This window comes from Apostichopus japonicus, chromosome 9 (assembly GCF_037975245.1).
Source record: "Apostichopus japonicus isolate 1M-3 chromosome 9, ASM3797524v1, whole genome shotgun sequence".
Classification (NCBI taxonomy): Eukaryota; Metazoa; Echinodermata; class Holothuroidea; order Aspidochirotida; family Stichopodidae; genus Apostichopus; species Apostichopus japonicus.
The window spans coordinates 2,992,438-3,020,291 of NC_092569.1; the positions used below are offsets into that span (position 1 = coordinate 2,992,438).

General features: G+C 36.7%; 1 protein-coding gene across 1 annotated transcript; it reads right to left on the bottom strand.

Moving 5' to 3' along the window:
• Positions 1–351: 351 nt before the first annotated feature.
• Positions 352–27,349, bottom strand: LOC139973312 (WASH complex subunit 5-like). The gene is made up of 30 exons (XM_071979905.1): positions 27,161–27,349; positions 24,694–24,933; positions 24,035–24,141; positions 23,402–23,486; positions 22,200–22,300; positions 21,092–21,211; positions 20,498–20,570; positions 19,425–19,577; positions 18,209–18,322; positions 17,485–17,656; positions 16,903–17,027; positions 16,077–16,206; positions 15,251–15,363; positions 14,806–14,972; positions 13,903–13,978; positions 12,763–12,873; positions 11,997–12,137; positions 10,846–10,926; positions 10,390–10,491; positions 9,357–9,536; positions 8,546–8,670; positions 7,516–7,606; positions 6,600–6,774; positions 6,060–6,139; positions 5,250–5,353; positions 4,799–4,928; positions 3,832–3,928; positions 3,090–3,249; positions 2,358–2,445; positions 352–1,867 (listed from the first exon to the last, which is right to left on the bottom strand). Exons 2-30 carry the CDS (start codon positions 24,916–24,918, stop codon positions 1,808–1,810), a joined length of 3,486 nt encoding a protein of 1,161 aa, XP_071836006.1. The 5' UTR covers positions 24,919–24,933; positions 27,161–27,349; the 3' UTR covers positions 352–1,807.
• Between the last annotated feature and the right edge of the window lie 505 nt (positions 27,350–27,854).

The window sequence follows — 27,854 nt, forward strand, 5'->3', positions numbered from 1 at the left end:
AGTGACTTTTCACATTGTTTCACTTACAGACATGGAACAGTAACATATAGTGCCTACTGCCTAGCAAAAGAATCCATTTTCCCTTAACATTCTTTAATATTTAATTCAAATATATGCATGCCAGAAGGAAAATTATGCAACATTTTATTGCATGAACAATGCCCTTTTTTATTTTTTTGTGACTATAGAAACTCTGCTATTACTATTTCCAAATCAATCCAGTGAAATAGTGAAAGACCATTACTTGTTTCAGTCTTGTTTATGCTATCTAATTTTTTGCTGTTTGTTTGCGAATCCTTTTGTTTGTTGGTTATATGTTAAAGTCTAAAAGAAAACATGTAACATTTCAAACTCTCTTCTCTCAGGAATTTTATTAGCATAATTGCACAGGACTATGGTCCAATATATATTTATACACGCATTCAATGATTCAATGATTTTCAACATCTCATGAGAAAAATAAAGCAATAGAAAACCATAAATCAGTAAAGAAATTCTAATATCTGTTATTGGTGTCTTTTGTACATTTTTTCTCCCACCTTCCATCGTACATTTTCATAATAGGAATATACAGAGGTCAAAAGGTTGGGGTGCTAGTTTATATAACCCCAGAAGGCTTTAAACATTAACAGACATATCTGTCAATACTGACATTGTGTAATGTCTTGACTGCTAATTCAAAAGTATCACCAAACAACAATCAATGCATCGTTTTTCCAAGATTTGTGCTCAGTTTATAACATGAAGCTAAGTCATGAATTTCAAATGTTATCTTGAAATCCCAGAGACTTGTCTCCAAAACTTTTTGAGTGAAAGGCATTTCAATGGATGAAGGCTGAGCACAAAGCAACTTTCTTAATAATGATCAACTCTGCCCTCTATCCATACCGCCAGAGATTTGGATGAGAGTATATAGAGGGGGAGAAGGGGGTGTGAGAGAGCAAAAGAAGGAAAATCTGCTTTGCAGCTGAAAAACTGGACACATCTGATCACTTAGATATTTATACTGGAGCGAATGTAGCCGCTTAGGGTTAGGGTGGAGGGCAAAGTAGGGTTATTTCCCCTTAATCTACATGCCCCTATTTTCATATCTGTCACTAGCTGTAAACCCATCCTCTTTCATCTGCATGTACTGTGAATGCATCAGAGGCAGGAGTAAAGTAAATTTGTAAATAAATTTCTTCTGCAACCAACTCAAAGATGGCAGAGGGACTACATTGGGTTGGGAAAGAACTCTTGCAAACAACTGCCTTTTCCAGATTCAATCAGAGTATTTCTACTTCCTTGCCAGTCTTGAAATATACCATTACCAACGAAGCAATATCAAACCTGTCATTTCAAGTCATTTCATCATGACTTTTCAAAAGTCATTTCAGGTCAAAAATCTCATTCATTGAATTACTGTTTGATCAATTCTAAATTGCTTTGCAAATCAAAATAAAAAAATAATGTTAAGATAATGGTGAAATATTGACATGAAGACAAAAGATTTGTCATCTTGGAAATGTTGACTAAGTTTAAAAATTTTCTACAAATTAACTTAATTAACCGTTGATATTCCATTTCATAGAATTTTCCCGTACCTGAATAAAATCGCAACTTTAATCACAACATAATGATAAGCAGTTTGATATATTCCTTAGATATGATCCCTACCCCTGGCTCATCCTCCCCCCCCCCCCACCACACCTCTCCTCCTTGCTCTTTGTTTAGAATTGTATCCATGGTTGTGGTTTACTGTGGCATCAGTCCACTATTGGTAAGTACAGGCTCCATCCAACTATCCATTAAACTCGATGATGAATCCTCACTGACAGTTACTCTTAAATTCATCAAAGATGTATGCTGGGATGTGAGCTTCCACCATCTACGATATGAAATAAACAAATTGCTTACAATTCATACTAGCAGCTTTCCATGACATTAAAGGCTTGAGATTAGTGGCAGATGAAGTTGCAATTCAATCTCCTCACATCCTTTACATTCCGGTACCTGTCAACTGTCAATTAGCAGACTGTGTGTATTGTATACACCTAAGTACTAGAAGCCTACTGTATTTTGGTGAGTTAGACATGCAAACATATGATTTGACAGAATCTCAAACTTCACTTAAGTTCCGTAAAATTATGAGATTATACCGCACAGCTAGCTCTCATTTGAATTTGAAAACAAAAATTACAAGGCTTTCAATTTGTACCTGTGTTTGCTCTAGTTCAATAGGGAGATATTTTAGATAAAACACTGTTCTCTTTTTCCGATCTGAATTAGGCGGGTGGGGGGGGGGTGGTTGAATGAGATGGGAGGGGTTGAATGGGAGGGGAGGGGTTGAAGGGGAGGGGAGGTTAATGACAACATACCTGTCTGGGTAAAGATGCGTAATGTACAAAGTCATCCAGATAGGCCAACGTTGAAATCACCTCCTGGGGGAGCTCGGATGCTTTGGCACTGTGAACAAATAGAACAAGAAATATTTAAAATGCCACCTTTTGGGTTGCATATCGCTACCAACTGGTCAGAACATAAACAACTTGCCTTTCATAAGATAAATGTTTAAGAATTTATCCAACTACCCAAGATGTCCTGTCTGAGCCTAAGTGCTTCAACAAAGATCAGGTTATTTACTGATTGAAGCACTATTATTCAAATTAACTGACTGACTGACTCATTTACTCACTGAATGACTGACTCATTCACTCACTGAATAACTAAGGGTTGACTAATCCCTGCCTCTGATCTCCCACAAGGTAACCTTTACTGTTAATCCTACTTCTGTGGTTGATTAATCCCTGTCTAATCCATCACATTCTTAATCTTTACTGTCATTTCCAACATCAGGATTGACGTATCCATCTCTAATCCCCCAGAGGGCCAATCTTTACTGTTAATCCTACTTCTGTGGTTGACTAATCCCTGTGTCTAATCCATCACATTCTCAAACCTTACTGTCATTTCCAACATCAGCATTGACGTATCCATCTCTAATCCCCCAGAGGGCCAATCTTTACAGTTAATCCTACTTCTGTGGTTGACAAATCCCTTCCTTAATACTTCACTTTCTTGAAACTAGTTGATAACAGTTCTAGACAAACCTTGAGGCTGCAGCTTCCACAGTAGACTTGACATACTGGCCGAGGAGGGCAAGGAATTGGTCTGTGTTCTCAGAGTGGAATTGTTTCAGTAGAGTGAGGGTCCCACAGACGAACGGTGGCCCGTCCAAAGGGTCCTTGGGCATCTTACCAACGATGCTTCCTGCAAACCACAAACAAACACAAAATATTGAAAAAACCTAAACTGCAATCATTCAAGGATATTACGATAATTCAGATATGATCACGGAATAACTTGCACATTTTGTTTAAACTCCATTTGGTGAATACCTTTCGACTTGTTTTGCACAATTGAAAGCTTTATTTTGAGAAGGTTTGGCCAGGTGAGATATTGTACATTAAATGCAACAATGTCCTTCACGTGACTCTACTGAAAATATTGACAACTCTTGATATCGACTTGCAAAGAAATTTTTGGCAGGCGAGGGATTTGAAACTGTGAACTCAGTTATACAAGCCCTATGTTGCTCTTCCAACTGGTTGATCCAGCCCATTTCTTTGCTTTGGGTAGGGCAGAGGTGTGGGGGGAGGGGATTGGTGTCAGTCAGAAGCCACAGCTTAAGAAAAATAATTATAACACAGAATTCTTGAAATAATTAGCTTACAGGAAACAGTCAACCAATGAAACCTCTTTAAATCTGATCATCTCTCTTCCTATTGGACACTTTCATGTGAATCATGAATAATCATCATCAAAATTGAAAGTTCTGACTCTGTTGCTCACCGACACTTTTGACGTAATCCAGCTTCGGCAACTGAGTGATCACGAACAAGAACGTGAAGAGAGAAAAATAAGGCAGACGTTTGGGGGTGATGTAAATCTGAAAAGAAAAAGGAAATGCCAAAAGTCTTACTCAGAAAGTGTCTAAATATGGGATTATATCCAAGCTATAAAGTATCACTATAATTCCAATACATCAGTTTTCACAAACTCTGTTACATCACATAACCCAACCAGAATGAGACTTGGATATTGTGGGTCAATATATCGATTTGAAGTATCAGTAGATACCTGAATTAATACAAGCAAAGCGGTACATTTAGAAAACATCAGTAAAGAGTAAAAATTATGAAATGTACCTTTTTTTGAGGAAAATTTATGTTTGCAGCTTATTTTTAAGTGCCAAGAAGTTTCAGAAGATGGGGCCCGAGGCCTCCTGATGTCACTTCCTAAATCCATCCATGTAAATGTTAATCTTGGCAATGACACCATGCGTACAGCATACATTTATTTATCCTCTCATAGGGACAAAGTGTTTCTGATACTTTTAACTTATCTGCCAAAACTTCCTCAACTGTTGTGTAAGAGATTATCTTATGAGATTGAGAATCAGAGCTGCTATCATTCTTCTGTCCTCTTCTAGCTAAGACATTTGCTCCCAAGCTCATTTTTCTTTTCCCCATCATTTTGTATATGCTGTTGTACTGACTGTCACAAATTTTGAAAAAATATTTGGGTACCATATTTTGTGTACCGTATTTTGTGTACCATATTTTGTTTACCATATTTTGTGTACCGTATTTTGTGTACCGTATTTTGTGTACCGTATTTTGTGTACCATATTTTGTGTCCCATATTTTGTGTACCACATTTTACAAACACTACATTATCTCTGTCTCAAGTACAAATAAATATGATGTGAAGAAATGGATCAAACTGACCTGAAATTTTTTTGCAAATTGTGACTCACCTTAGCAAGAGGGTCAGTGATGCCGGCGCACTCGAGATAGGACGTCAGCTCGAACATCAGAGGGTTGTCTTCCGAGGGATAGGGTTTACTAGGGTCTTGGTAGTGGGCCTCTATTTCTGCCATTAGACCCCTGAAAGGAACAATGGGTGGGTGGGTGGGTTAAGTAAAAACAAAGAACACAAAAAAACACTAATATTACAGTAAAGTTCTATAAAGTTATGGATACTCTTCTATAGATAACTAAATAATCATGATACTACCACTTGTCATTATTGTGTTCTTTATAAAGCTTGGGTAACTCAATCAGTTTTAATTGTGATTAATTATGGTAATCAGTTAATTTAATTAAGAAATTTAAAATTTAATCAAGTAAAGTAATCAATTGTAGTTTGTTTTAACCTTCCATCCTGGAAAGCTATATCATGAGAATATTTCCCCCATGAGTACTCACTCGTTCATCGTCTGAAGGGCACTGGCCAGAAACTTTGAGTCAAATTTGCAAGTGAAGTTGAGTTCATTAGCAATCTGCCGTCTGAGTAGTTGCATTTGTCCCACCTATGTTATGAAGAAGACAAAAGAGGATGTAGCTTAAAAACAATGAATTAGAGTATTTAAATTAATTAATAGTCAATCAGATTAATAAGTGATTTCCTTCATCTTCTCATAGAAAAGGCAGAAAGATAATATTGTTTTTTTTTTATAAATGTAAGCAAATATCACTCAAGAATATGTTACATCAATCATTGCAGCAAAATATTGATAACTTTAAAATGACTTGTTCTGAAGGTGAGGCAAGGGGTGATTGGGGGTGGAACCATAGTTGAAAAATATGTGGGATACTTTGCTCCAACTTCAGTGTTAAAAGGATGAATAAATCCCTCTTACGTAGTAAACTTTGGTACTGAATGTGATGATGATACAAAGTCCAACTTTGGGTCATGCAAGTCACTGATTATTAATTGGTCAATGATAACCTGTCCCAGAGACAATCCCTCCAGTCGGCTGCAGTAATATACTGCGCCCAATGACAAGGTACCTCACAGGTTCCCATTTAACCCCTGGGTGCAGAGAGGCAATTGAGATAAAGCATCTTGCCCAAGGACACAACGTAACGAACTAGGCAGGAATGGAACCAGCAATCCTTGGATAACGAGTCCGACAACGCCTTAGCCTATTGGCCACCATGCTCTCCCATATTCAAAATGAAGAAAAAAAAGCATATTATCCAGGAGTGAGTGAGAAGTATATTTTTTCTTAATACCTTTAAGACGACATTGCTGAACGGTTGCCAAAGCTTCGTGGCTTTGGTCTGGTAGTAGCTGTACAGCTTGGAGGGGTTTGCTGAAAGATATTAAAGTAACAAGAAACTTCAGATAATATATTCTATAAATACCTGAATTTTTGATATTTACCTTTAAAATAATTGCTTCTCATGACAACATCAAATCAATGTCACAAATGTTTGAGAAAAACCTGACAAAAACAAGTTTATAATTATTGAATGTAATGTTTCCTCTTTGTCAGAGAAATCAACCAATCCCTTTTGCAGCAATATTAGACGATTTTGATTTTCACTTTTGAAACGTTTTTGATACGTTTTGAAAATATTTTTGCTCGTAAAATGAATTATCCTTGAAAGAAAAGAAAAGTGTGAAAACTTCCCAAACTGAATAAAATTTTCTTCTGACCACAGCTAGTACTTAAAAAGACATTTTCCACAAAGAGGACTTCATAATAACAATGTCACATTTGTTAGTTATTTCTAAATGATTGTGAGGGAAGGATTGATGAGACAACTCACATATGAGACCTTTGACCGGGTTCAATGACTTCATGAAGCTACCAAACATATCCAGCCAGGCTTTGTCTTTCAAAACGCCTCTCTCCATGATGGACAAAAAGTTTTGTAGCTCCCGAACCATCATGAAGCATATGAGGCGGTCCACGCCAGTCAGTCCGCAGGTACCGATGCTTTGCTGTACATGAAAGATTTATGGATTACAACATGGAAAAATGCTGTACATTAAATGCTGTACATTAAAGATTTAAGGATTACAACATAGAAAAGCTACAAGAAATGTAAAAACTTGCATCTTAATCACGAATGCCAAGCTTAGAAGATGTTGACTTTTGACAGTAGTAAGTTTTGTAAATAAAAATGCTGTACATATTGTACATAAAGATTTATGGATTACAACATAGAAAAGCTACAAGAAATTTTAAAAACTTGCATCTTAATCACAAATGACAAGGTATAGAAGATGTTGATTTTGGCTGTTGTAAATTTTGTAAAAAAAAAAATTGCTGTACATTAAATAATGTACATTAAAGATTTCTGGATTACAACATGGAAAAGCTGCAAGAAATGTAAAAAACTTGTGTCTTAATCACACATGCCAAGCTTAGAAGATGTTGATTTTGGCTGTAGTAATTTTTGTAAAAAAAAAAAAATTATTCTGGCCTTTGATATCAATATTACCAATGCTTGCATATTTTCATTGTAAAAATGAAAATCTTCATATGAAACATTCATCAGCATTGAAGGAAGCCTTTTAAACAGTTTCTTCAGTCTTACATACCACATCATCATTTACTTCAGCAAAGGAGAAAGAACGTTTTTCAAATTTGGTGGAAAGTATGCTAAGGTTAATAATGAAATGTAGCAGGCTTGTTCAAAGATGGTAACACGAAGGAGAGATATGCAACTAAAGATTTACCTGTATTCTTTTAAAGACTTTGCTGTCAAGGACTTCCTGTTTAGTTTTGTTGTCGTACCAAGTGTTCATCTGGTCTACGTAAGTGGTCACTCTAGGGTAGAGAGAAGGGACAGAATTGAGATATCTTAATTAACATTCCCACATCAGCAAAATAAAGTCTGCCAAAATCATGATATGTTAAATTTTACGATAAAAGTTTTGCTTTTGAATGCACGGTCGTGTGGGTCATGCAGTGATCCACCACCCCCACCCCCACACACATTCCATTGCAAGCATTCCGTTAACAGATAGATCAAACGATACCATAATATGAATGATATAATAAGTCACAAAATAAAATTTGATATTATGGTATATTAAAAATTATGGTAAACAATTCCTATCAGCTTAGGTTCCCTTTAAGTACCACTTTCATGTTTTTGAGATAAGCACCATTTAATATAAGAGTGAGATTGGCTGGACTAGTTTGCAGGCCCTTATGTCAGCTCTTCAGTTATAATTTACACAAAGCACCTTTGACCTTCATGACCTTAACAATCATGTTTAAATATGAATTACCAAATTTGTCATATTCAAACGGTGTTTATTTCATCTTTGCATACTATGCTGCCATAAACAAAGAAGTTATAAAGAAATAGTTTGGTGGGGTTTAAAGAGAAATAAAAGGATAAATCCTTAGATTGGTTTACAATTAAGACCTATATCGAGGAGCTGATCTTGTCGCAATGTTTGGTTTAAAGGAGTATTCCTTCATTTGGTTTAAAGGAGTATTTCAGACATTTAAAAAACTTTTACACATCTGAATATCTTGAAACAAGTATAAGACATAGAAATACATTCTATCACATATCTTATGGGGTTTTTTTGGACAATAAAATATCGATATTCATCTTCTGGCTAACTGATCCATTATTCAAATCTAAATCTCTCCCATCACATCTACTTGATCCCCCGTGATCGTGACTCATTTACATGCATTTTAATGTCTGTACTTCTTAGTGAGATTGGAAATGAACGGATGGAATATTACCTTGGATCAGTAATCCGTAATATCTCCCGGACCAGCCTTCCCATGAAGTTGATGGAGCCGTCTACCAGTGGAAATTTGGGGATGGGAATGGTGGTTGATTGGTAAAGACTCTGCCAGTCGTGTACCTGGAATATCAAAAGAATATATGCTATTAATATATAGGAAACATTTTAAGTATCTTACAAAATTAGTTATTTTGCTGAAAAAAAACCTTTAATATATCATGATCAAGAAAATGATTTGTACTAGCACAGATCTCCAATTTTTTTGGCTGCAGATGAAAATGATTTGTACTAGCACAGATCTCCAATTTTTTTGGCTGCAGATGGAAATGATTTGTACTAGTACAGATCTCCATTTTTTTTGGCTGCAGATGAAAATGATTTGTACTAGCACAAATCTCCAATTTTTTTGGCTGCAGATGAAAATGATTTGTACTAGCACAGATCTCCAATTTTTTTGGCTGCAGATGGAAATGATTTGTACTAGCACAGATCTCCAATTTTTTTTGGCTGCAGATGGGGACAAGAATATTTGCCTAGAAATGAGAACAAATGACCTCATGAATAATAATATTGTACAATGGAACAAGACTCAGGGGTTTCTTTGGGGGCATGACACTACTGCCATCTTTCCAAGGAAAGAAGAAGTCTATTAATATTATGCAAATATGCCTCCTTTCAAAGCAAAACCAAATTGCTGATTGTGAACCTGTTTTGCTGAAGAAAACAGAAACTACCAAGCCAGCAAAATTTTTTTACTTTTTAATGATGAAACAAAGAAAACAAGCAATGATATTTATTTGATTTACCTTGGTCCTGAGGAAACTGTTACACTCTTGTTCCATGTTGTAATTAATGATCCTAGTGACCTCCTCTTGCCAGATCTTCAGACCGTGGATGTCGACGTAATCTTGGATGTATTCAAAGGAACGGATGAAGCCGTCCATTCGGGCTCCCAATGATTTCAGCTTGGGCAGCAGCTCGTTGGTCTGTTTGGGAGAATAAGGGAGGAGACCAAAGGCAGAGGAGGGTAGAAAATGATGGAAACTGACAAAGTGTGAGGAGATGTTATACACTGCGTAAACTAGGATGTGCATCATAAATGATAGAATCAGGCGTGTCAGGAAATAGCAAAATACTTGGTTCTGATTGGCTATTATTCATATGACATTCATTGTGACAGTCTCCTGGTACATATGAAATAACAGAATACCTAAATACAAGCTTGTGATTGGCTGTTAACCATTTCAGATACATTGTGACACTCTGCTAGTACAGTACAATGGGAGAGATACCCCAAATACAAGCTTGTGATTGGCTGTAAACCCTATCACATACATTGTGACAGTCTCCTGGTACAGTACAGTGAGAGAGAAACTCCAAATACAAGTCTGTGATTGGTTGTAAAGCCTATCACATACATTGTGACAGTCTCCTGATATGGTACAGTGAGAGAGAAACTCCAAATACAAGCTTTTGATTGGCTGTTAACCCCATCACGTACATTGTGACAGTCTCCTGATACAGTACAGTGAGAGAGAAACTCCAAATACAAGCTTTTGATTGGCTGTTAACCCCATCACGTACATTGTGACAGTCTCCTGGTACGTTACAGTGAGAGAGAAACTCCAAATACAAGCTTGTGATTGGCTGTTAACCCCATCACGTACATTGTGACAGTCTCCTGGTACGGTACAGTGAGAGAGAAACTCCAAATACAAGTTTGTGATTGGCTGTTAACCCCATCACGTACATTGTGACAGTCTCCTAGTACGGTACAGTGAGAGACAAACTCAAGGTATCAGCTGTAAGCCAGGTGAAACTATCCACCAAGTAACTTACCTTGGCCTTTGGGTTGAAAATAAGACCACTGTGCAAGGCAGCCGCCACTTGTTGCACCAGTTCCTTTCTGATTCCATCTTCCAAAAGTTGCTTGGGGTCAATCTTTGAAAGAAAAGAGAAATGATACTGACTTCATTCTGAGGGGGGGGGGGAGGGGTTGAAGAGATGGGATTGGAATGGACTTACAAAACATTTGTGAGTCACATAAAGTGTGTAAAAATGACTGGCTAAGGCTGGTAAGTAGCTTAAAAATGTCCTACCATACATTGAAACATCAACCATGAAAAACTAACTTGTTAATGCTTGTTCTGCGGGGGGTGGAGATAACGGGAGAGGTAACAATGTTGATCATCATTAGCCCTGCCCTGTGACAAAGGTTAACAATAACTGGTTGGGTTTGCACCTTTTTCCCTCTAGACTTCGAAGAGAGGCAATCCTAAAGATCAAACGTCTTACCTTGATTATTCCCACCAGAGTGGTCTTCATCATCAGAATACCCTCCGTAAACACCGAGATGGAATGGGTTAGCTTTGCGACCTGTAAAATCAAGAAAACCGTTAATGCTTGGTGCCAAACAAAAAAAAATCTGTTCTTTTTCATCAGCTGACTTTATAACTAGAAGGGGATCATATTTGGTAAGGGGATCATATTTGGTAAGGGGATCATACTTGGTAAGGGGATCATATTTGGTAAGGGGATCATATTTGGTAACAAATAATTCCTTTTCCCAGTACCTCTTTTATACCCTACCCAGAAAAAAATGATCTTTCTGCATACATCATTCCCACCCGCGATCAATGATGTAACAGCTTGCCAGTCATTAATACTTGTAGTTATAAATACTAAAGCTACAAATAAAATTACATTGGGAGGTTGCTTTTTATGATTTAACAACAATACTCTTATTCACTTCACAAATAATCACCTCCAGTCTCTCATGGATAGCTACTATATCAAAGGCATTGTCCAGAGAGAGACCTTTCTTTTTGACTGATGAAAGACCAACATATTCTAAGCATCCTGGAGAAATTTGCATTCAACTCCTATGACATCTAGTTTTGTGACATTGATCGTGGAATTTGTGACAGTTTATACTGTAATACTGTATAGGTAAACTTTAAGCAAATAGATGTGATGTCATATTGACACAAATAATGTAAACTTTACGCAAACAGGTGTGATGTCATAATTACAAACATATAGTAAACTTTAAGCAAACAGGTGTGATGTCATAATTACACACATATAGTAAACATAATGCAACCAGGTGTGATGTCATAATTACACACATAAAGTAAACTTTACGCAAACAGGTGTGATGTCATAATTACAAACATATAGTAAACTTTAAACAAACAGGTGTGATGTCATAATTACACACATGAAGTAAACTTTAAGCAAACAAATGTGATGTCATGACACAAATAATGTAAACGTTAAGCAAACAGATGTGATGTCATAATTACACACATATAGTAAACTTTAAGCAAACAGGTGTGATGTCATAATTACATATCTTGGACAGGGATGGATGTTGATTTGCATGAAAAAAGAAAAAAAATGTTTAAGACAATTTTTGTCTGTTTAATATAAAGCTGTAAATATACCTCATATCTCTGATCTAGTTGTGCAAAATCTCTGAGTTTATCTTTCTCCAACCTGGTTGGAACTTCTTTGATGCTATGTGTCTGAAGCTGTATGATCTGGAAGAGCAGGCTAAACATTGTCTGTGGAATAATCTGTAGCACCTACACAAAGAAAGTAACAAACAGAGAAAACTGTAACATGATTAGAAAACACTACTACTGCAATGCATCTAATCTCTCGTACATGATATAGCCAGAATTTTGAATTCTTTGATGCTATGTGTTTTGAAGATGGCTGATCTCGAAGAGCAGGCTAATCATTATCTGTGGAATGATCTGTAACATCCACATACCCCCACCCCCCTCAACACACACACAAAACAGAGAAAAGTAAGACCAGACTAGAATAACTACCGCAATGCATCTAATCTTTCGTACATGATATAGCCAGAATTTTGAATTCTTTGATGCTATGTGTTTTGAAGATGGCTGATCTCGAAGAGCAGGCTAAACATTGTCTGTGAAATAATCTGTAGCATCTACATAAAAAACAAACCACAAAACAGAGAAAAGTAAGACCAGACTAGAAAACACATCTGTTGCAATGAATGCATTAACATTAATCTTTCATATATGACAAGTCAGTACCTTAGCAAAGGCCACATCCAGCATAACACTTGGGATCAAAATTTTTTGGGGTCACCTTGTGCTTTAGACTAAAGATTACAAGGGTGATAGGAAATCTGTCCATTTGATCAAAGGTCAAACCGTTAAACATATTCCTTACCTCTCTGACGTAGGAGACCAGCTCGCTGGAGTAATACTGAGAGACGCTGACGAGATCGGGGCTGTTAGCTTGGAGGATGCGGATGAGAGGAAGATCAAGAGCGGAGGCAAGCTGGAGAGGAAGACAAGAAAGTAAAGAAACCATCTATGACAATGACTGGATTGTTTGCTTAGGAATACCGACATCACAATTGATGCTAATTGGTGCTCACTTACCTTTGTTAGAGTGCTTGTATCATGATAGGGTCTGCAATAAATTAAACAAATCATGCAAGACCCAACACACCCTTTGTTTGAGCACTACAATTACAACCGCTCTGGACTGCGTTTATGCCCACCACGTACACTTAGGGGCCCGCTACAGATACTCATTTGTGCCTAATACTATCCATATATTTAATTCACAAGTGAGCAGATAAGTTTCTTATTTGTAGGACTTGCTGTATATATGTTTGTATTACTGTATGTATATCGCATTCTATTGATACTTATACTGTTGCTTTTCTTTATTTCTTTTTTTCGTTTACGACCTGTGTAAGCCGTATTTCCGATTGTGGACAATAAATTCAAATTCAATTCAACCAGCACTGCAACTATTAGTGGCTGTGATTTTTATTTCACAGGGATTTATTTTACAGATGAAGAAGAATAACTTAGGCATTCCTGATAACTGTTATACTAAAAGTAACTGTTTAGTTGAATGTATAGTGTGGACAGTGCCAGGTGCTGCCGACTGCCAATCAGGCAAGCACTGCATGCTGAGTTTTCATGACTCAGGCTGACACTAGTGTTGGAAAATCTTTGATCAGTGGTAGCATTAAGCACACACACAAAGCCCTAAATTTAATGATTTCCCACTCAACGAACAGGTGAGTCTGGTAGGGTTCTGTCCACCAGTGCGCAACCAGCTTAACTTTCATACAAAGGTCACATTTGCAAGAGTCCTACCCTGCAAGTAGAAGCATCAGCTGATGCATGACTTTCAAAAATGGGTTTCTTCTCACTTCGTTCGCAAGAGGAATTCCCAAAGCTAAATGAAAACAGCGATTATGAGTTACATAAACATAAGAAGAAAAAGACCAAAAAAAGAGATGAAATTTACAGTGAATATTAAATTACCTTTACACTAAATATTAATTACCTTTAGGAATGTAGCCCTGAGCTTAATAACCAGGCCTGGGTTGGTCTTGATACCTTGCTGCATGAATCTGGTAAAGCTGTAGAATGAAATGAGACAGTTACGTCAGCTTTATCACTGTCTGAGGGTTTAACCTCCCCTACCTCTACCTCCAAGAAATGTAAACTACCTTAGAACAGACACATCTTCTATAACCTAAACAATAATAAAGCAAAGCTTCCAGTCTGCATGGATCATCATAAATTTGTTGTTCAAAACTTAAAGAGTGAAACAAAAGTTTTAAATGCAAGAAGTTAGTGGATAACTGCACATGTTACACTTGTGGCAGGAGGGAGGGGGGGGGGAAGGGATGGTGGGATTTCAAACCTAGCTGGCTGTTTTATTCTCTCATCCATCCAGAACGACTCTATCATATTCCAATCAGATTTTTTTATTGAACTTTCACATAGAAGAGGGAAATTCCCCCAGTTACAAAATGCATAAAAGAGCACTAAGACATTGCTGGGTTGCTATGGTGATAATACATACCTGTCCAAGGCTGTTCTCTAAGACATTGATGGGTTGCTATGGTGATAATACATACCTGTCTAGGGCTCTTCTTTAAGAGAGCACTAAGACATTGATGGGTTGCTATGGTGACAATACATACCAGTCTAGGGCGTCCTTTAAAGAGCACTAAGACATTGCTGGGTTGCTATGGTGATAATACATACCTGTCCGAGCTGTTCTTTAAAAGAGCTAAGACATTGCTGGGTTGCTATGGTGACAATACATAGCTGTCCAGGGCTGTTCTTTAAGAGAGCTATGACATTGCTGGGTTGCTATGGTGACAATACATACCTGTCTAGGGCTGTTCTTTAAGAGAGCACTAAGACACTGCTGGGTTGCTATGGTGACAATACATACCTGTCTATCATTATCCACGCATACGATAGGTCAGCCACAATTTCCATATTAATGAGGACCTCTTCTTTAATGTTTATCGTTCGGATCATTTGATGGAGGAATTTCCTGGTCTCGGCCAAGAACTGACGGACCTGGAGGTTACTCTCCAACTGGTGGAATTCTTGAACCTAGGAGAGGATGAAATTGAAAGCTCTGGGCCTTCTTTTCACGACCAAAATCGAAGAAAGAGGAAAGCAACAAAATGGCTTCTTCTACATCATCGCCAGTTTGCGACTGAAAAAAAACAACTTTTAATTATCATGAAACTTAGTACACATGTTGACTGTTGACTTGTAGTCGACCGAAATTGCTGTTCATCTTTCAGACAAAAATACCAGCAAATTCTACTGAATTTATAGATAGATAGACGGATCAAATTGTTTAAAGTCAATTCAAAGATTCTAACCTCCTCCAGAGCCTGTATCAGCTGTACGATCTTCCGGCCGGCTGCTGTCGAGTCATCGTAGTTTAGAGACGTTATCTGCTGTGACATTTCTTTGAACCATGCTTGTAGATTGTCTGTTGAAGGTGATCATGACAAGCAATAATTGAGTTTAATTAGGTGAAATTTACAGACTTTCACATATGAGGGGTAACAAAAAGAAAACCATTCAAACCAAGCAAACTCACACTCAAAACAGCAGATTTATATCCATGTGTGGAGAGGATACTCATTTTTTCTCAAGCAAAACCCAGCTTGTTAGTTTCTTAGTGCAATAGTCTGAACAAATATCACAACAGTTTTGTGGGGTTTTTATCCTTTTAGGAAGAACGACCTTGCATGGAAAGACAGAGGTCTTCTAAACATCACACGTCTTCTGTCCATGTCTCACAACAAAATCTTGTAGTGATGCCACTCTTCTTTCCCAGCCCTAGCTTATTATCAAAAGGAGAAAAAAAAATTCACCTCTGAAGAAGGACAACCTCTGACATTGGAAACTGAATTTCACTCACATTTAATAGATGTCTCTCACTGAGTCGAGATAATTTGTTACCTAAATATACAGTGTTTCATTTCACTTACTTCATCAGCACATGCAATTACTTTACCCCTCTGTTTAATATTCATCTGTAAAAATAATGTAAATTCTAAATATCTCTCTGCTGTTATTTAAACCAAGTTGACAATAGAGAAATCTTCTGGCTACTTTCTCTGCCGATTTCCCTTGATTTTGAGGCTATCATCTGTCTCCTCCTCCTCCTCCATGAATATATTTACGATTTTAACTCACCATTCTTAGATACTCTTGTGAGAGGTTTGGTCCCGGAGAAAACCTCAGACAGTTCTGTCATCCTCTCAACTCCCTCCAACTTGTACTTCTCCCAGTTATCCTGTTTCTCCACCAGCATTTTCTTAAACATCTATAAATGAAAGCGATATATTATTAAAAGATACTGAAACCAAAATTTACTGCATTGTTATTTGCTCTTTATTATTGTATTATTATGTATTATTAATCCATATCTTCTATATTGTAATTTCATTGTACATCCCTTTGAAAGACATCAGCTGGGTATTGACTTTATATATTTACTCCATCTGAGGTCACGGACGGGAAAACGCTTAAAGGAGCCGATGGCACTTTATAGACAAAGTCCAATTCACACCCAGATTCACTCCAGCTACTATGGCAACTCTCTAATCAATCTCTGGGACTCTCTTTTACCTTTTCCTAAAACAATCTGCCTCTGAAAATCCTGCTAAGATTGAGATATCAGGCCGTCTAACTTTTATACAAAGCAGTTTGTTAACAGTTTTTTTTACAAAAATAATAATTTCAGCCCTAACTGTTATATGCAGATTAGGATTAGTAAATCTGCTATAAAATTATGGTAGGCTTACAAAAGATAAAGCAACTTGTTAGAACAGCCAACAGACTTTTAAGCATCTTGTGAGACATTAATGCATTCAGTATTCTATCAAGTTTATTCCAAGGTAAGAGAGATATTTCTGCAGCAGATACAACAAGCATATCACAAATACGTAAATTGTTTTTAGGGTTACGCTTGGATTTCAACTAAATCCAATTTTTGATTGCGACGTCAAATATCACCTACCTCCTTTAATTTGTATTCCAGCTGCCCCGTGTTTAACAAGAGCTCAAACAGTCTCTGGGGGTTGTACTTCGAATCTGCCATGACCTGTTCCCGCAGTTGACGACATCTCTTGTTCACGTCCCACGCTACCGAAGCACGTTCAAAAGATGAAAAGTTGAATCTGTTATAAATGGCTACTAACTTTCCAATACAAATTAAATGTATTGGATTGAGTAGACAGAAGCTAAAAATCACTGATTATTTGTCAAAACTGCTCATTTCTTTAAGAATGAACACAGAGATCTCTGTAAATAATAATCATGACATTAACAGAAACACTTCTGATGAAAAGTGGGAACAAAAATTCAAAAAAAAAATTCTTGGGGCAGACTTGGAATTCTTCTACGTTGCTGATAAACTATAGAACCCTACTGGTCACAATGTAGGCTAAGATTATTGTGACACTGTGCTTTTTCTTAAGATCAAAAACTGGATATCTCTTTTCAACATTATCAGCAGGTAACAAGAAAAGAAGTTGACCACAGGTAGGAAAAGAAAAAAAAGGCGGGGAAAAATGTGAAAAAAAGTTAGTAGGACACTTACGTCCTTCAGCATTGTGCAAAATCAGCCAACGTATAGTGACATTACAATCTCGCAGACAGTTCATCAGTTTTGGAATGTTGTCCAAGACAAATTCTTCCGAAAGAGAGCCCTCTGTTAGATAGTGCTTGGTATCGCCGATCAACTTGTCTAACTTTTTGCAGTGTTTTACAGACTGCCGGGAAAACGAACGATCAGCATGTTAAATCTTTTACGATGATAGTTTCGAGAAAAAAAAAGTGAGTCAACAAAAATGAAAAAAAACACAGAAAAAGAAAATACTGTTAAAATTTATTAGAACTTGAAAGTATCCCTATAAAAAGAAGTATTCACTGCTTAAATCTGCCTTTCTAAAATTAAAGAAAAAGCTAGATCGACTATAAAATATCATGAAATATGATTAGCACCTAAAAAGATCCAACTCAAAATTATTCAGGCTTCCAGGATGGAGGGGCAGTATTTCAGATATCTGAAGCTGGCAGGACAGGATGATTTAAGGCAGAATTTTTGTTTTGATTTGTCATCATGAAAGAAACAACTTAAAGTGCTGGTAATGCTCCTATAGCTATTTCAGATATTCAAATTTTAAAATATGCTAAACGTCTGGACTTTGCCTAAAGTCGATCATGGTAAGTACTTCACTGCACAGAGTATGGTGCTCAGTAGACAGAAATGCAGCAGTTGTGAGGAGACAGGTAAGGGAGGGGATAAAACTGATCTAACGTACCTGCAGCCTGACATTGTCTACATTTAAGGTGTTGTTGAGGGCGGTCTTCGATGCCTTGTATGGATCCCAGGCATCCACGAGATTGACCACGATACCCATATAAATGGTCGTAACCTTTGAGAGAAAAGGGAGAACAAAATTAAATTTCTGGGAACAAAAATGTATCATGCAAGTTTTACACAGTTGTCGGTAGCGTTAACGGAATTTGATGATTTGAAGAAAAAAAAATTTGCATCCGGATAACGTTCTCCAAACGTCTCAGTATGCTGCTAAGAACTGTCTGGAAATTTCCAACCATTTAATGACACACTGAAAATCAATTTTTGGGATATATTGTAACTTGTGATGATAGTTCCATATGGAACCAAAATGTACTAGGATTAGATTTCAATATCTGAAATAATTCTTTTGTTCAAAATGAAGAATGCTTTTCATTTGATGGGGTGAAGCACAACATTCAGTCAACGTCTATATAACTTCTTATTCCATGTTTTGTGACAAGTTCTTCTTCAATATTTACCAACTATTGACTTTTCTGCCACTCAAATTTTGTTTAAGTTGAGAGATATTGACATCACAGATTCCACAGTGTCAATATTAATGCTCCTTTATATGAACACCACCTATAACATTTGCTCCTGTTTTTGAGATACTAGATATCAAATATGAGAAATTAACTATACTTATTACCCTGTTCTCATGTCATAACTACCAAGTTGTGTTAGGTAAGACCTTTGCCTTTTAAATATTTTTCAGCTATATAAATATTTTGATAATATACAATAACATAAACTCACAACAATTTTGGTTCATTAGCTAGAATTGTCAAGGTTTCCTTTCCAAAAATTAATCAAAATTTTGAGATTTTTTTTGGTTAAGTTTTCAAATTTGCATTTTGCATGTAATAACTATTTTAATGTCCGGGCGACAAAAAATGCGGAGAATCCAACAACATTCACAAATAACTGGACTCATGAATATTCACATCATGACAAATCTAAAACAATGGTTTTGTTTGATCAGTTTCCACTCTTAATTGGAGTAATATCTGGTAGAGTTTGGTGAAACTATTTAATCAAAGTAAACAAAAGCAACAAGAATAATTCTTTTTGATTTTTAATTAACCTGCACCTTAATCTGAAAACAACCCCACCCCCAACCCTTTCCCCCACAAAACAAAAGAAGAAGAAAGGTTTGGTTTCCTTTTCACCCTTACCCAGTTGTCGGGAAAGTGCTTGTCGACTATCTCTCTCATTTTGGCCTGTTGACTGTGAAGCGTCTGCGGCGCGAAATATAAGATAACGTAGAGCATGGCAGCCTGAGTGGCTAGTGCTGTACTTCTGTGTTCTGGCAAGGGGTAGGCTGAAATCTGGGGGACATAAAGCAAAAAGATTACATTAATAGAATTGGCTATCGTAGTAAACATCAATGACTTCTCATAATCTTTGTAGCTTAGCAGCTTTTCTTCAATAGTAGAGGATATAAAAATACTTTGAAACTTTCAAAGTTTTGGAACCTAAGAGTTGCGTCCAATGCAGGATGCTGATTCACAAAGTTCAAACTTGTGATGAGAAACACAGCATGACAATAAAGTGAGATATCATCATGAAAATATCATCAAGAACCACTAAAGATGACATGGTACGTAAATGGAATGATTGTTCCAATTCACAAAGTAAACAAAATTCCACAAAACAATTCTAACGAATCAATGATACAGTGGCTCATACCATATACTTTTACACTTGACTGCATCCTCAGATAATTCTAGAAGACCAATGGTGCAGTTGCTGGCATAATATGTGAGTTTAACACTGGAAATATCCCTCTGGAAATATCCTCCTCATAAATCTAGCTGCTCCCTGAACTAAACTCCTAAACTTTCACATGAACCAACACATGACAATATTTACTAACAAATTGGCAATTTCATAATTTAGTAAAATGCAAATGCATATCTCTGGAAACAGAAGCATTGTTTATAGTTTCAAATAACAATGGAAAAAGAACCTTAAATTGTCAATGAAAGTTAACTCCCTGAATCAGCCATTATGCTTCAACACCTTGGTCCAAGCGATGGCAATAATTCCCCGATATCCACAAAATTGAAGAAACAGAAATATGTTCATACACAATGATAGAAAGAAGGGCATACGAAAAGACAACCGTTACTTCATTACTTTCTGTGTGTCTAAGATTAAACATATAGAATAAATGGGCTATAGAAAATTGCTTTTTATTTTTTAAAGTTTTAATAACATTCCCAAACAAAGACATGGAATATGTTACCTGATTGTAGAGGTCATCTGACCTCAATCGTCCAATCAGCATCTCAATAAATGTCGCACTAATAGGAATTCGTCTGAGGAATAAAAAGAAAGAAAAGTAGAATGGAGTCCAAGAGTGAGTACAATTCCACAGAGTAACGATGCTAGAACAGGAGTACAAGTAGGTACTCATTACATGTACACTACCTACCACTGACACAACCATGTAGCACACTGTAACATAGCAAGTGTCAGTACCAAGTACACTAAGAAAACAGCGTTTGAAGCTTTAACAACCAGATTTGATAAAATTATTCATCCAAGGTCATCTTGTGACTTTTCAAAATATTTTTAAATCCATTCTTACCGAGTTGGAGAGAAGGGTTTCAGTTTCACTTGCACTTTGTCACCCCAAATAGATTTTCGTGTCCCACACTTCATAATTTTCACTTTGCATACATATGCAGTTAGAATCGTGAGGTGGCTTTGATCAACACTACTACTTGATCAGCAGCAGCAACGACAACGACAACAACAACAAGAGCAGCAGAGATGACATTGTTCCTGAATCTTTATTGCAGTTTTAACAAACTGGAACGAGAAAATCTGTAATTACCTAAAGTAATCCTCGGGATAATTTGCGGGTCGTTTGGCGCCCACCGAAGAGGAGTAACCTGTCGACCTTAGCAACTTACAGACGTCATCCATGTTGGAGTCAACAGCTGCCCTGGAAGCACTGAAATGACAAAAAAAAAAAAAACAAGAAGTAAAGAATGGCTAAATCAGTCATCCGGTACAAAGACTGTTGATAACATGTGATTTTTGAAACTTCACCTGATAGGAGCTGGTTTCATAACAAAACTAAACCGTGTTCCCACTAAGAACAGGTTGGGACAAGAATCTATCGGTGGATCGATACATGTTAAAAATCATGAAATGTTTCAAATAAAATATCAGTGGATGGATACATGTTAAAAATCATGAAATGTTTCAAATAAAATATCAGTGGATCGATACATGTTAAATATTGTGAAATGTTTCAAATAAAATATCAGTGGATGGATACATGTTAAAAATCATGAAATGTTTCAAATAAAATATCAGTGGATGGATACATGTTAAAAATCATGAAATGTTTCAAATAAAATATCAGTGGATCGATACATGTTAAAAATCATGAAATGTTTCAAATAAAATATCAGTGGATGGATACATGTTAAAAATCAAGACATCTCTTTTCACATAAGATGTTACAGATAATTTAGTTTATGAGAAAAACAATATGAATTTACTTATAAAAGGGATAAAGCAAATTCTCAACTTATGAACATCAATGAAATTATGACCCTATAGTGTTTACCATTGACTTTGGTATATTTTCTGTATAAAATTAATACAAAAGTCCCATCGCTAGGCACATCACTAACTACAGAACTTTCGTTTCAAATAATCGAAGGAAAAGTTCACAAATCTTGACAATGATTTTTTGCACAGGATTACTTCTGATTATAAAAGTGTTGATGTCAAGAAAATGCTTATATTAAAAATAGAGTCACTAAATGAGTTGCTAATTTTTAATTTGGGTATAAAATACAGCTTGAACAGTGTGTCTTAGTTTGCTCGACTGCAGCTCATCAAGTGTAATACTCGGTAGTTACAGCAAACTTGCTGGAAACCAAAAACCAAAACTTAACAGCCTTTCTTTAGTAGATGTATGATTTTACCTGTAACGATGATAGGACACCAGCATTCTCTCACGCACTCTGCCGTCAATCCTCATGTCAACCACAAGTAGCATCACTCCGTAGAGATATAGGCTCTCACACTGCAGAGATCAAGCCATAATCAATATTCATGAAGATATTCATGAAGATTCTACTAATCAATATTCATGCAGATAATTATTGTACTAATCAATACTCATGCAGATAATTATTGTACTAATCAATATTCATGCGAGATAATTATTGTACTAATCAATATTCATGCAGATAATTATTGTTCTAATCAATATTCATGCAAGATAATTATTCTTCTAATCAATATTCATGCAAGATAATTATTCTACTAATCAATATTCATGCCAGATAATTATTCTACAATCAATATTAATGGCAGATATTTATTCCAATAATCAATATTTATCGCAGATAATTATTCTACGAATTAATATTCATGCAAGATAATTATTCTATTATTCAATATTCATGGCTGATAATTATTCTGCCTGGATGGGTTGGTATTTGATTGCCTTTTATATGTGATTCATAAGAGAAGCATTTGTTTCTTGCATATTTACCAGAGCTGAAACTAAATCATTAGCTATAAATATTTACCATGCTGTGAATAACTCTGGGACATGGTCAAGATATTTAAAAATACCAGACAGGAATACTAGGGTCACTTAACCCATGATTATGTATTAAATAAACATTTACCAGAGCGTGAATGTAATGTTTCTATTTGACATCTCAATTTCTTTTTAATAGATCCTATGATATCTTTCAACAATCCAGGCCTCTTTGCTTGAACTATATTAATTAATCCCAATGCACCTCCAACCATATTTATCTGTTTTCGTTCCATGATTCTTACTATTCTAGTGGATATTTCTATAGAAACATTTAGTGAAGTATTTTTTATTGCCCTAAATAGTGTCATTTCATTACAACAATAGCTTAGGCTGTGATTTTTACATGCAATTCTGGATACATTAGGTCTATGGCAAACACGTTGGTTAGCTTTGCCTTTATTGCTATTTGATTTGAAAGGTAACAGACAAACTGTCTCGCATAACATTAAATACATGTATTTGTATAATGGATAACATGATACCTACTCTGCTGTCAGTATCAGCAATCCTTGACAAAGAAATGTATGTAACCCCTGCTCTCAAAAAGATTACAAAATACAAAAATTTTCTCACCAAGAGCTGTTTTCCATCCCCATTCAGTAAGACCGATTCAAGAGTTTGCTGAATAAAGACTCCTTCATCGAGGTCTTCTAGGAATCTACACAGAATATAAACAACACAAACATTTAATGGTAGTATGTTAACACTTTGTAGCAGAATTCACAACAGAAAAGTAACACTTCCGACTTTGTAAGCTTTGCATTAAACCCCCCCCCCCCCCCATCTTATTTTTCCACCCACAGCCCTCTCATCTTTCCAATTGCCTCGCAATTTGTAGAATTGGGATTAATGATACAGTAGCATTACTAACTGTAGTACCGTGAAGGAAATTTAAATATTCATCTGTGCATTTTAATTTCAATGCATTTCAAGTTCTGTAAACAGATAACTCCTCACAATCGAGTCTGAATACATCGAAATAGTCGACATAGGGAAAGGAAAGAGAATATGGAAAATAATACTTTAATAATTTAAGAGCATTTCGAACATGTAAGTTATATGTCATTTATTCAACAAGATTATGCTGAGCTTTGCTGAGAGTGGGGGTTGGGCCCTGGCCATGGGAAATGAACCAACTTGAGGGGGGGTGTGGGAAGGGGTTCGATCCATTTCTTTTCCATCGGCCTCATTGGTGACATACGATACCTGTTCAGATCAGAGATGTATTTGTGAATGCTCTCGAATGCTAAGTAAAATCTTCGAAGGATATCCATATGGTTCTCTCGGAAGGCTTCGTCCAAATCTTGTAGATCCTGCAAATCAAACGACATTGAAGCAACATTAGTAAGGGTTAATTATCTAAGCATAAACTGAGCTTGACCCACAGGGTAAATTTCAAATTTCTGTGGTTAATTCCAACCCTCTGTAGTCTTTGGTCACACCCCTAATGCTGAAAAAAAAAAACACTTTCCTTTCAGTGAGTTTCAAATTTAGGAAAATTTTTATGTGACAATTTAATTGATAGGAGCCATTAGTTTTGACCCATCCTTCTTTTCTATGTGATTTACAGGGATTATTTAATGACCCTCCAAATATTGCAATATGTTCATAAAAAAGTTTCATGATTTTTGAGAATCTAATTTGGCTAAAATAGTCAAAATTTGTTTTGCTAAGTTAGGTAGACTTTCACTGAATTTTGGTACCATTAACTTTTAAATCAGGTGCCTTTCATTAATGGCTATCACCTCACACAAATTCCTCACACAGAGTTGTGCAATATCTTAATTACCATGCTGAGAAGAGCTAGCAACACATTTCAAACAAACTAAATCACATACAACTAATTGGTGCAACTAAATCCTTACCGGACTGGAATCAATTTTATGGTCATAGTATTCAGATCCTTTGAAATAGTTGAAGTCAAACAAGATGTCTGCATATTTCATTTGGTCGTGTTTAGTCTCAAGTCGAAAGACTGGTGGCACAAAATCTGCCAACCTCAGAAGCTCTGCGATAATGGCATTCCCCCTGGAAACCAACTTTAGGACAGTCTGACCACAGAGGTTATTATCTGCAAGAAAGTCGGCCATTTTGCAGTCTGCTCACTATGAAAAAAATATATAAAATTGATGAATGGGAGTATCAGTCATAATAATTGCCTCAAATTATAGTGAAATTAACGTTTATGAAGTGGCAAATAGTGAACAAGGCCAAATAGCCATATGAATTAACTTCAGAAACAACACATAGCCTTGGCCTATATCTACTACTAGCCTAGCCAACAGGCCAAGACAGTTATATCTCACTGAACCTACAACTTAGCCTAAGTCAGGGAAAATCTAGTACCACATCACAAATGCTATGCAAAATGGGCAATTACTATACAAGTGCAAAGATGTACTGGCTTGTAGGCCTCAGTTTTAATAGGGATACTGTAATGTTATATACTGTACTCAACTTTGTGTGATTTGGGCTAGCCTAGAATTCTGCGGAGAATAGAGAAATTTTATGAAGAACTATACCAAAGCAATCAGCAAACCGGAGACATAGATGATTCTAAGGAGAAAGTACCCAAAGTTGAATGCTGGGAAGTAGAATATGCTTTAAGCCAAATGAAACGGGGCAAGGCCCCTGGACAGGACAACATAATGATGGACACACTAAAAGAAGCAGGGGATGCAGTTAATAAGGAACTGGCAAAGCTCTTCACAGCTTGTCTTCACCAAGGGAAGGTGCCTCAAAAGTGGAAAGATGCCAACATGATAATATTGCACAAAAAAGGAGACAAAAGGGACTTGAAGAACTACCGGCCCATTAGCCTTCTATCCAATATATACAAGCTTTTCGCAAAGATTCTGACAAACAGACTGGAAAGACTTCTAGACGACAACCAACCAAGGGAGCAGGCGGGATTCAGAAGAAATTTCTCAACAATAGATCACATTCACACCCTCAACCAACTGAAGGAAAAATGTCAGGAGTTCAATATACCTGTATGTGTCGCTTTCGTGGACTATGAGAAAGCTTTCGATTCCGTTGAAACCTGGGCAGTTCTCGAGGCACTGAAAGAGCAAGACATCAACCCTAACTACATCAAAGTAATCAAAGATATCTATACTGGCAGCACAACTACTGTTAAGTAACATAAAGAAAGCAACAAAATACCAATAAGGAAAGGAGTGAGGCAGGGAGATACCATATCTCCAAAGCTCTTTACAGCATGCTTAGAACACATCTTCAAAGACATCAATTGGGAAGATAAAGGTATCAATGTGAATGGGGAGAAGCTCAACCACCTCCGTTTTGCTGATGATATAGTCATAATAGCTAACAGCTTCAACGAAATGGAGAGCATGCTACAGGACTTGGACATAGCAAGCAGGAAAAGAGGACTGAAAATGAATATGAAGAAGACCAAAGTAATGGCAGACCAATCAGTTAAACACAAACAAATCATCATTAATGGAACAGAATTGGAACATGTATCTGAATACATTTACCTGGGACAAAGGTTCACTCTCACCGAAAGGAATCAAGATAATGAAATAAGGAGGAGGATCAAAGCAGGGTGGCAAGCATTTGGCAGATACAGCCACATCATGAAGGGCAATCTACCATTATGCTTAAAAAGGAAAGTGTATGACCAATGCATTCTCCCATCAATGACATATGCATCAGAAACATGGACACTAACAATTAAAATGGAAAGAAAGTTAGCAGCCGCACAACATAACATGGAGAGGAGTATGCTTAACATAACATGCAAAGATCACAAAACCAATAAGTGGATAAGGGAACAGACAAAGGTACAGGATATAATGGAAGTAATCAAACATCGTAAATGGACATGGGCCGGCCATGTCACTAGAAGGGGAGATGGAAGATGGAGCACGCTAACCACTGTATGGACACCGCTTGACGGGAAAAGGAACAGAGGCAGGCAAAGAAAGAGATGGAGAGATGAAATACAGAAATTCTGGAATGAAACCAATTGGTACACACATGCAAGGGAGAGAGAGAGTTGGAGATATCATGCTGAGGCCTTCATCCAGCAGTGGATCGACAACGGCTGAAGAAGAAGAAGAGTAGAGGTGGTCTTGGTGCCTGCCTGCACGGGCAAGTTTGGAATAGTTTCCAACCAGACGATATTGAGACCACTTAATATTCTTGTAGGCTATACCTAATTAAATAGGTCTTGTCCTAACAAATCACTATGGTAAGACTAACTTAGGCTAGGCTTAAGCCTGGGGAAAAATAGGTAAGACAGTGTAGCCTAACGTTAGGCCTTACAGTATGATGGAATTAGAAACAGACAGGAAACTTTTAATTTACCAAAAATTTAATTCGTGCTGTAAGGTTAATCAGCTGACATGGACTGCCATAACCAGACTTCACTTATATTTCAAACGAAGTTACGAGTTTCCTACGAGTCCAACTGTAGCTTCGGGAGGTCAGAAAGAACCATGAACGTCAGCTTTGAAGGGGGTGTTTCTGTAGTATAATAATAGGCTAGTGTAGAAACTGTATACAAACTACTAAATACTAGCCTACATGCGGACCGCAAGTGTAATACGAAACAAAATTACTCGCAATTGGAATGATGTCAGGGAAATGTCCAATTTATTTATATACGGTATCTTATGAAAGCCATATTATGAAATCTCACAAATGTGAATCCTGATGCAAAAAGTTCGTAAACTTTTTATCTTTTGCTGATCGAGTTTCGGTGATGAAGTGAAATCAGGGGCACGTGTCCTCAGTTTCCTTGAGAAACCTCTATTTCAAAAATTAAAAATCCCGCCCATTTTAGAGAAATGTAAAAGACGCTTTTTCGTTGCAAAAGAAAGAAAAATAAAGTCAAACAATGTTTTTTTGTAGGAAAGATTTCTTAGAATCTTCCTTGTCCGAGTCAAAGACCGGAATGACATCTTTCTAAACATAAACATAATGGTTGTGATGATCATAGAGTCGCCCGAACAGGTTTCTATGGCCCGAAACTAGACAAGCAGTATCCTCAGTTACACTG

Coding starts and splice junctions, on each gene's coding strand:
- LOC139973312 (XM_071979905.1), bottom strand. CDS start 24,918: ATGGCCGACTTTCTTGCAGATAATAACCTCTGTGGTCAGACTGTCCTA. Junction 19,578..20,497: donor CAGATGACCTCTACAATCAG/GTAACATATTCC, acceptor TATGTCCCCCAG/ATTTCAGCCTACCCCTTGCC. Junction 4,929..5,249: donor GCCCTTCAGACGATGAACGA/GTGAGTACTCAT, acceptor TGTTCCTTTCAG/GGGTCTAATGGCAGAAATAG.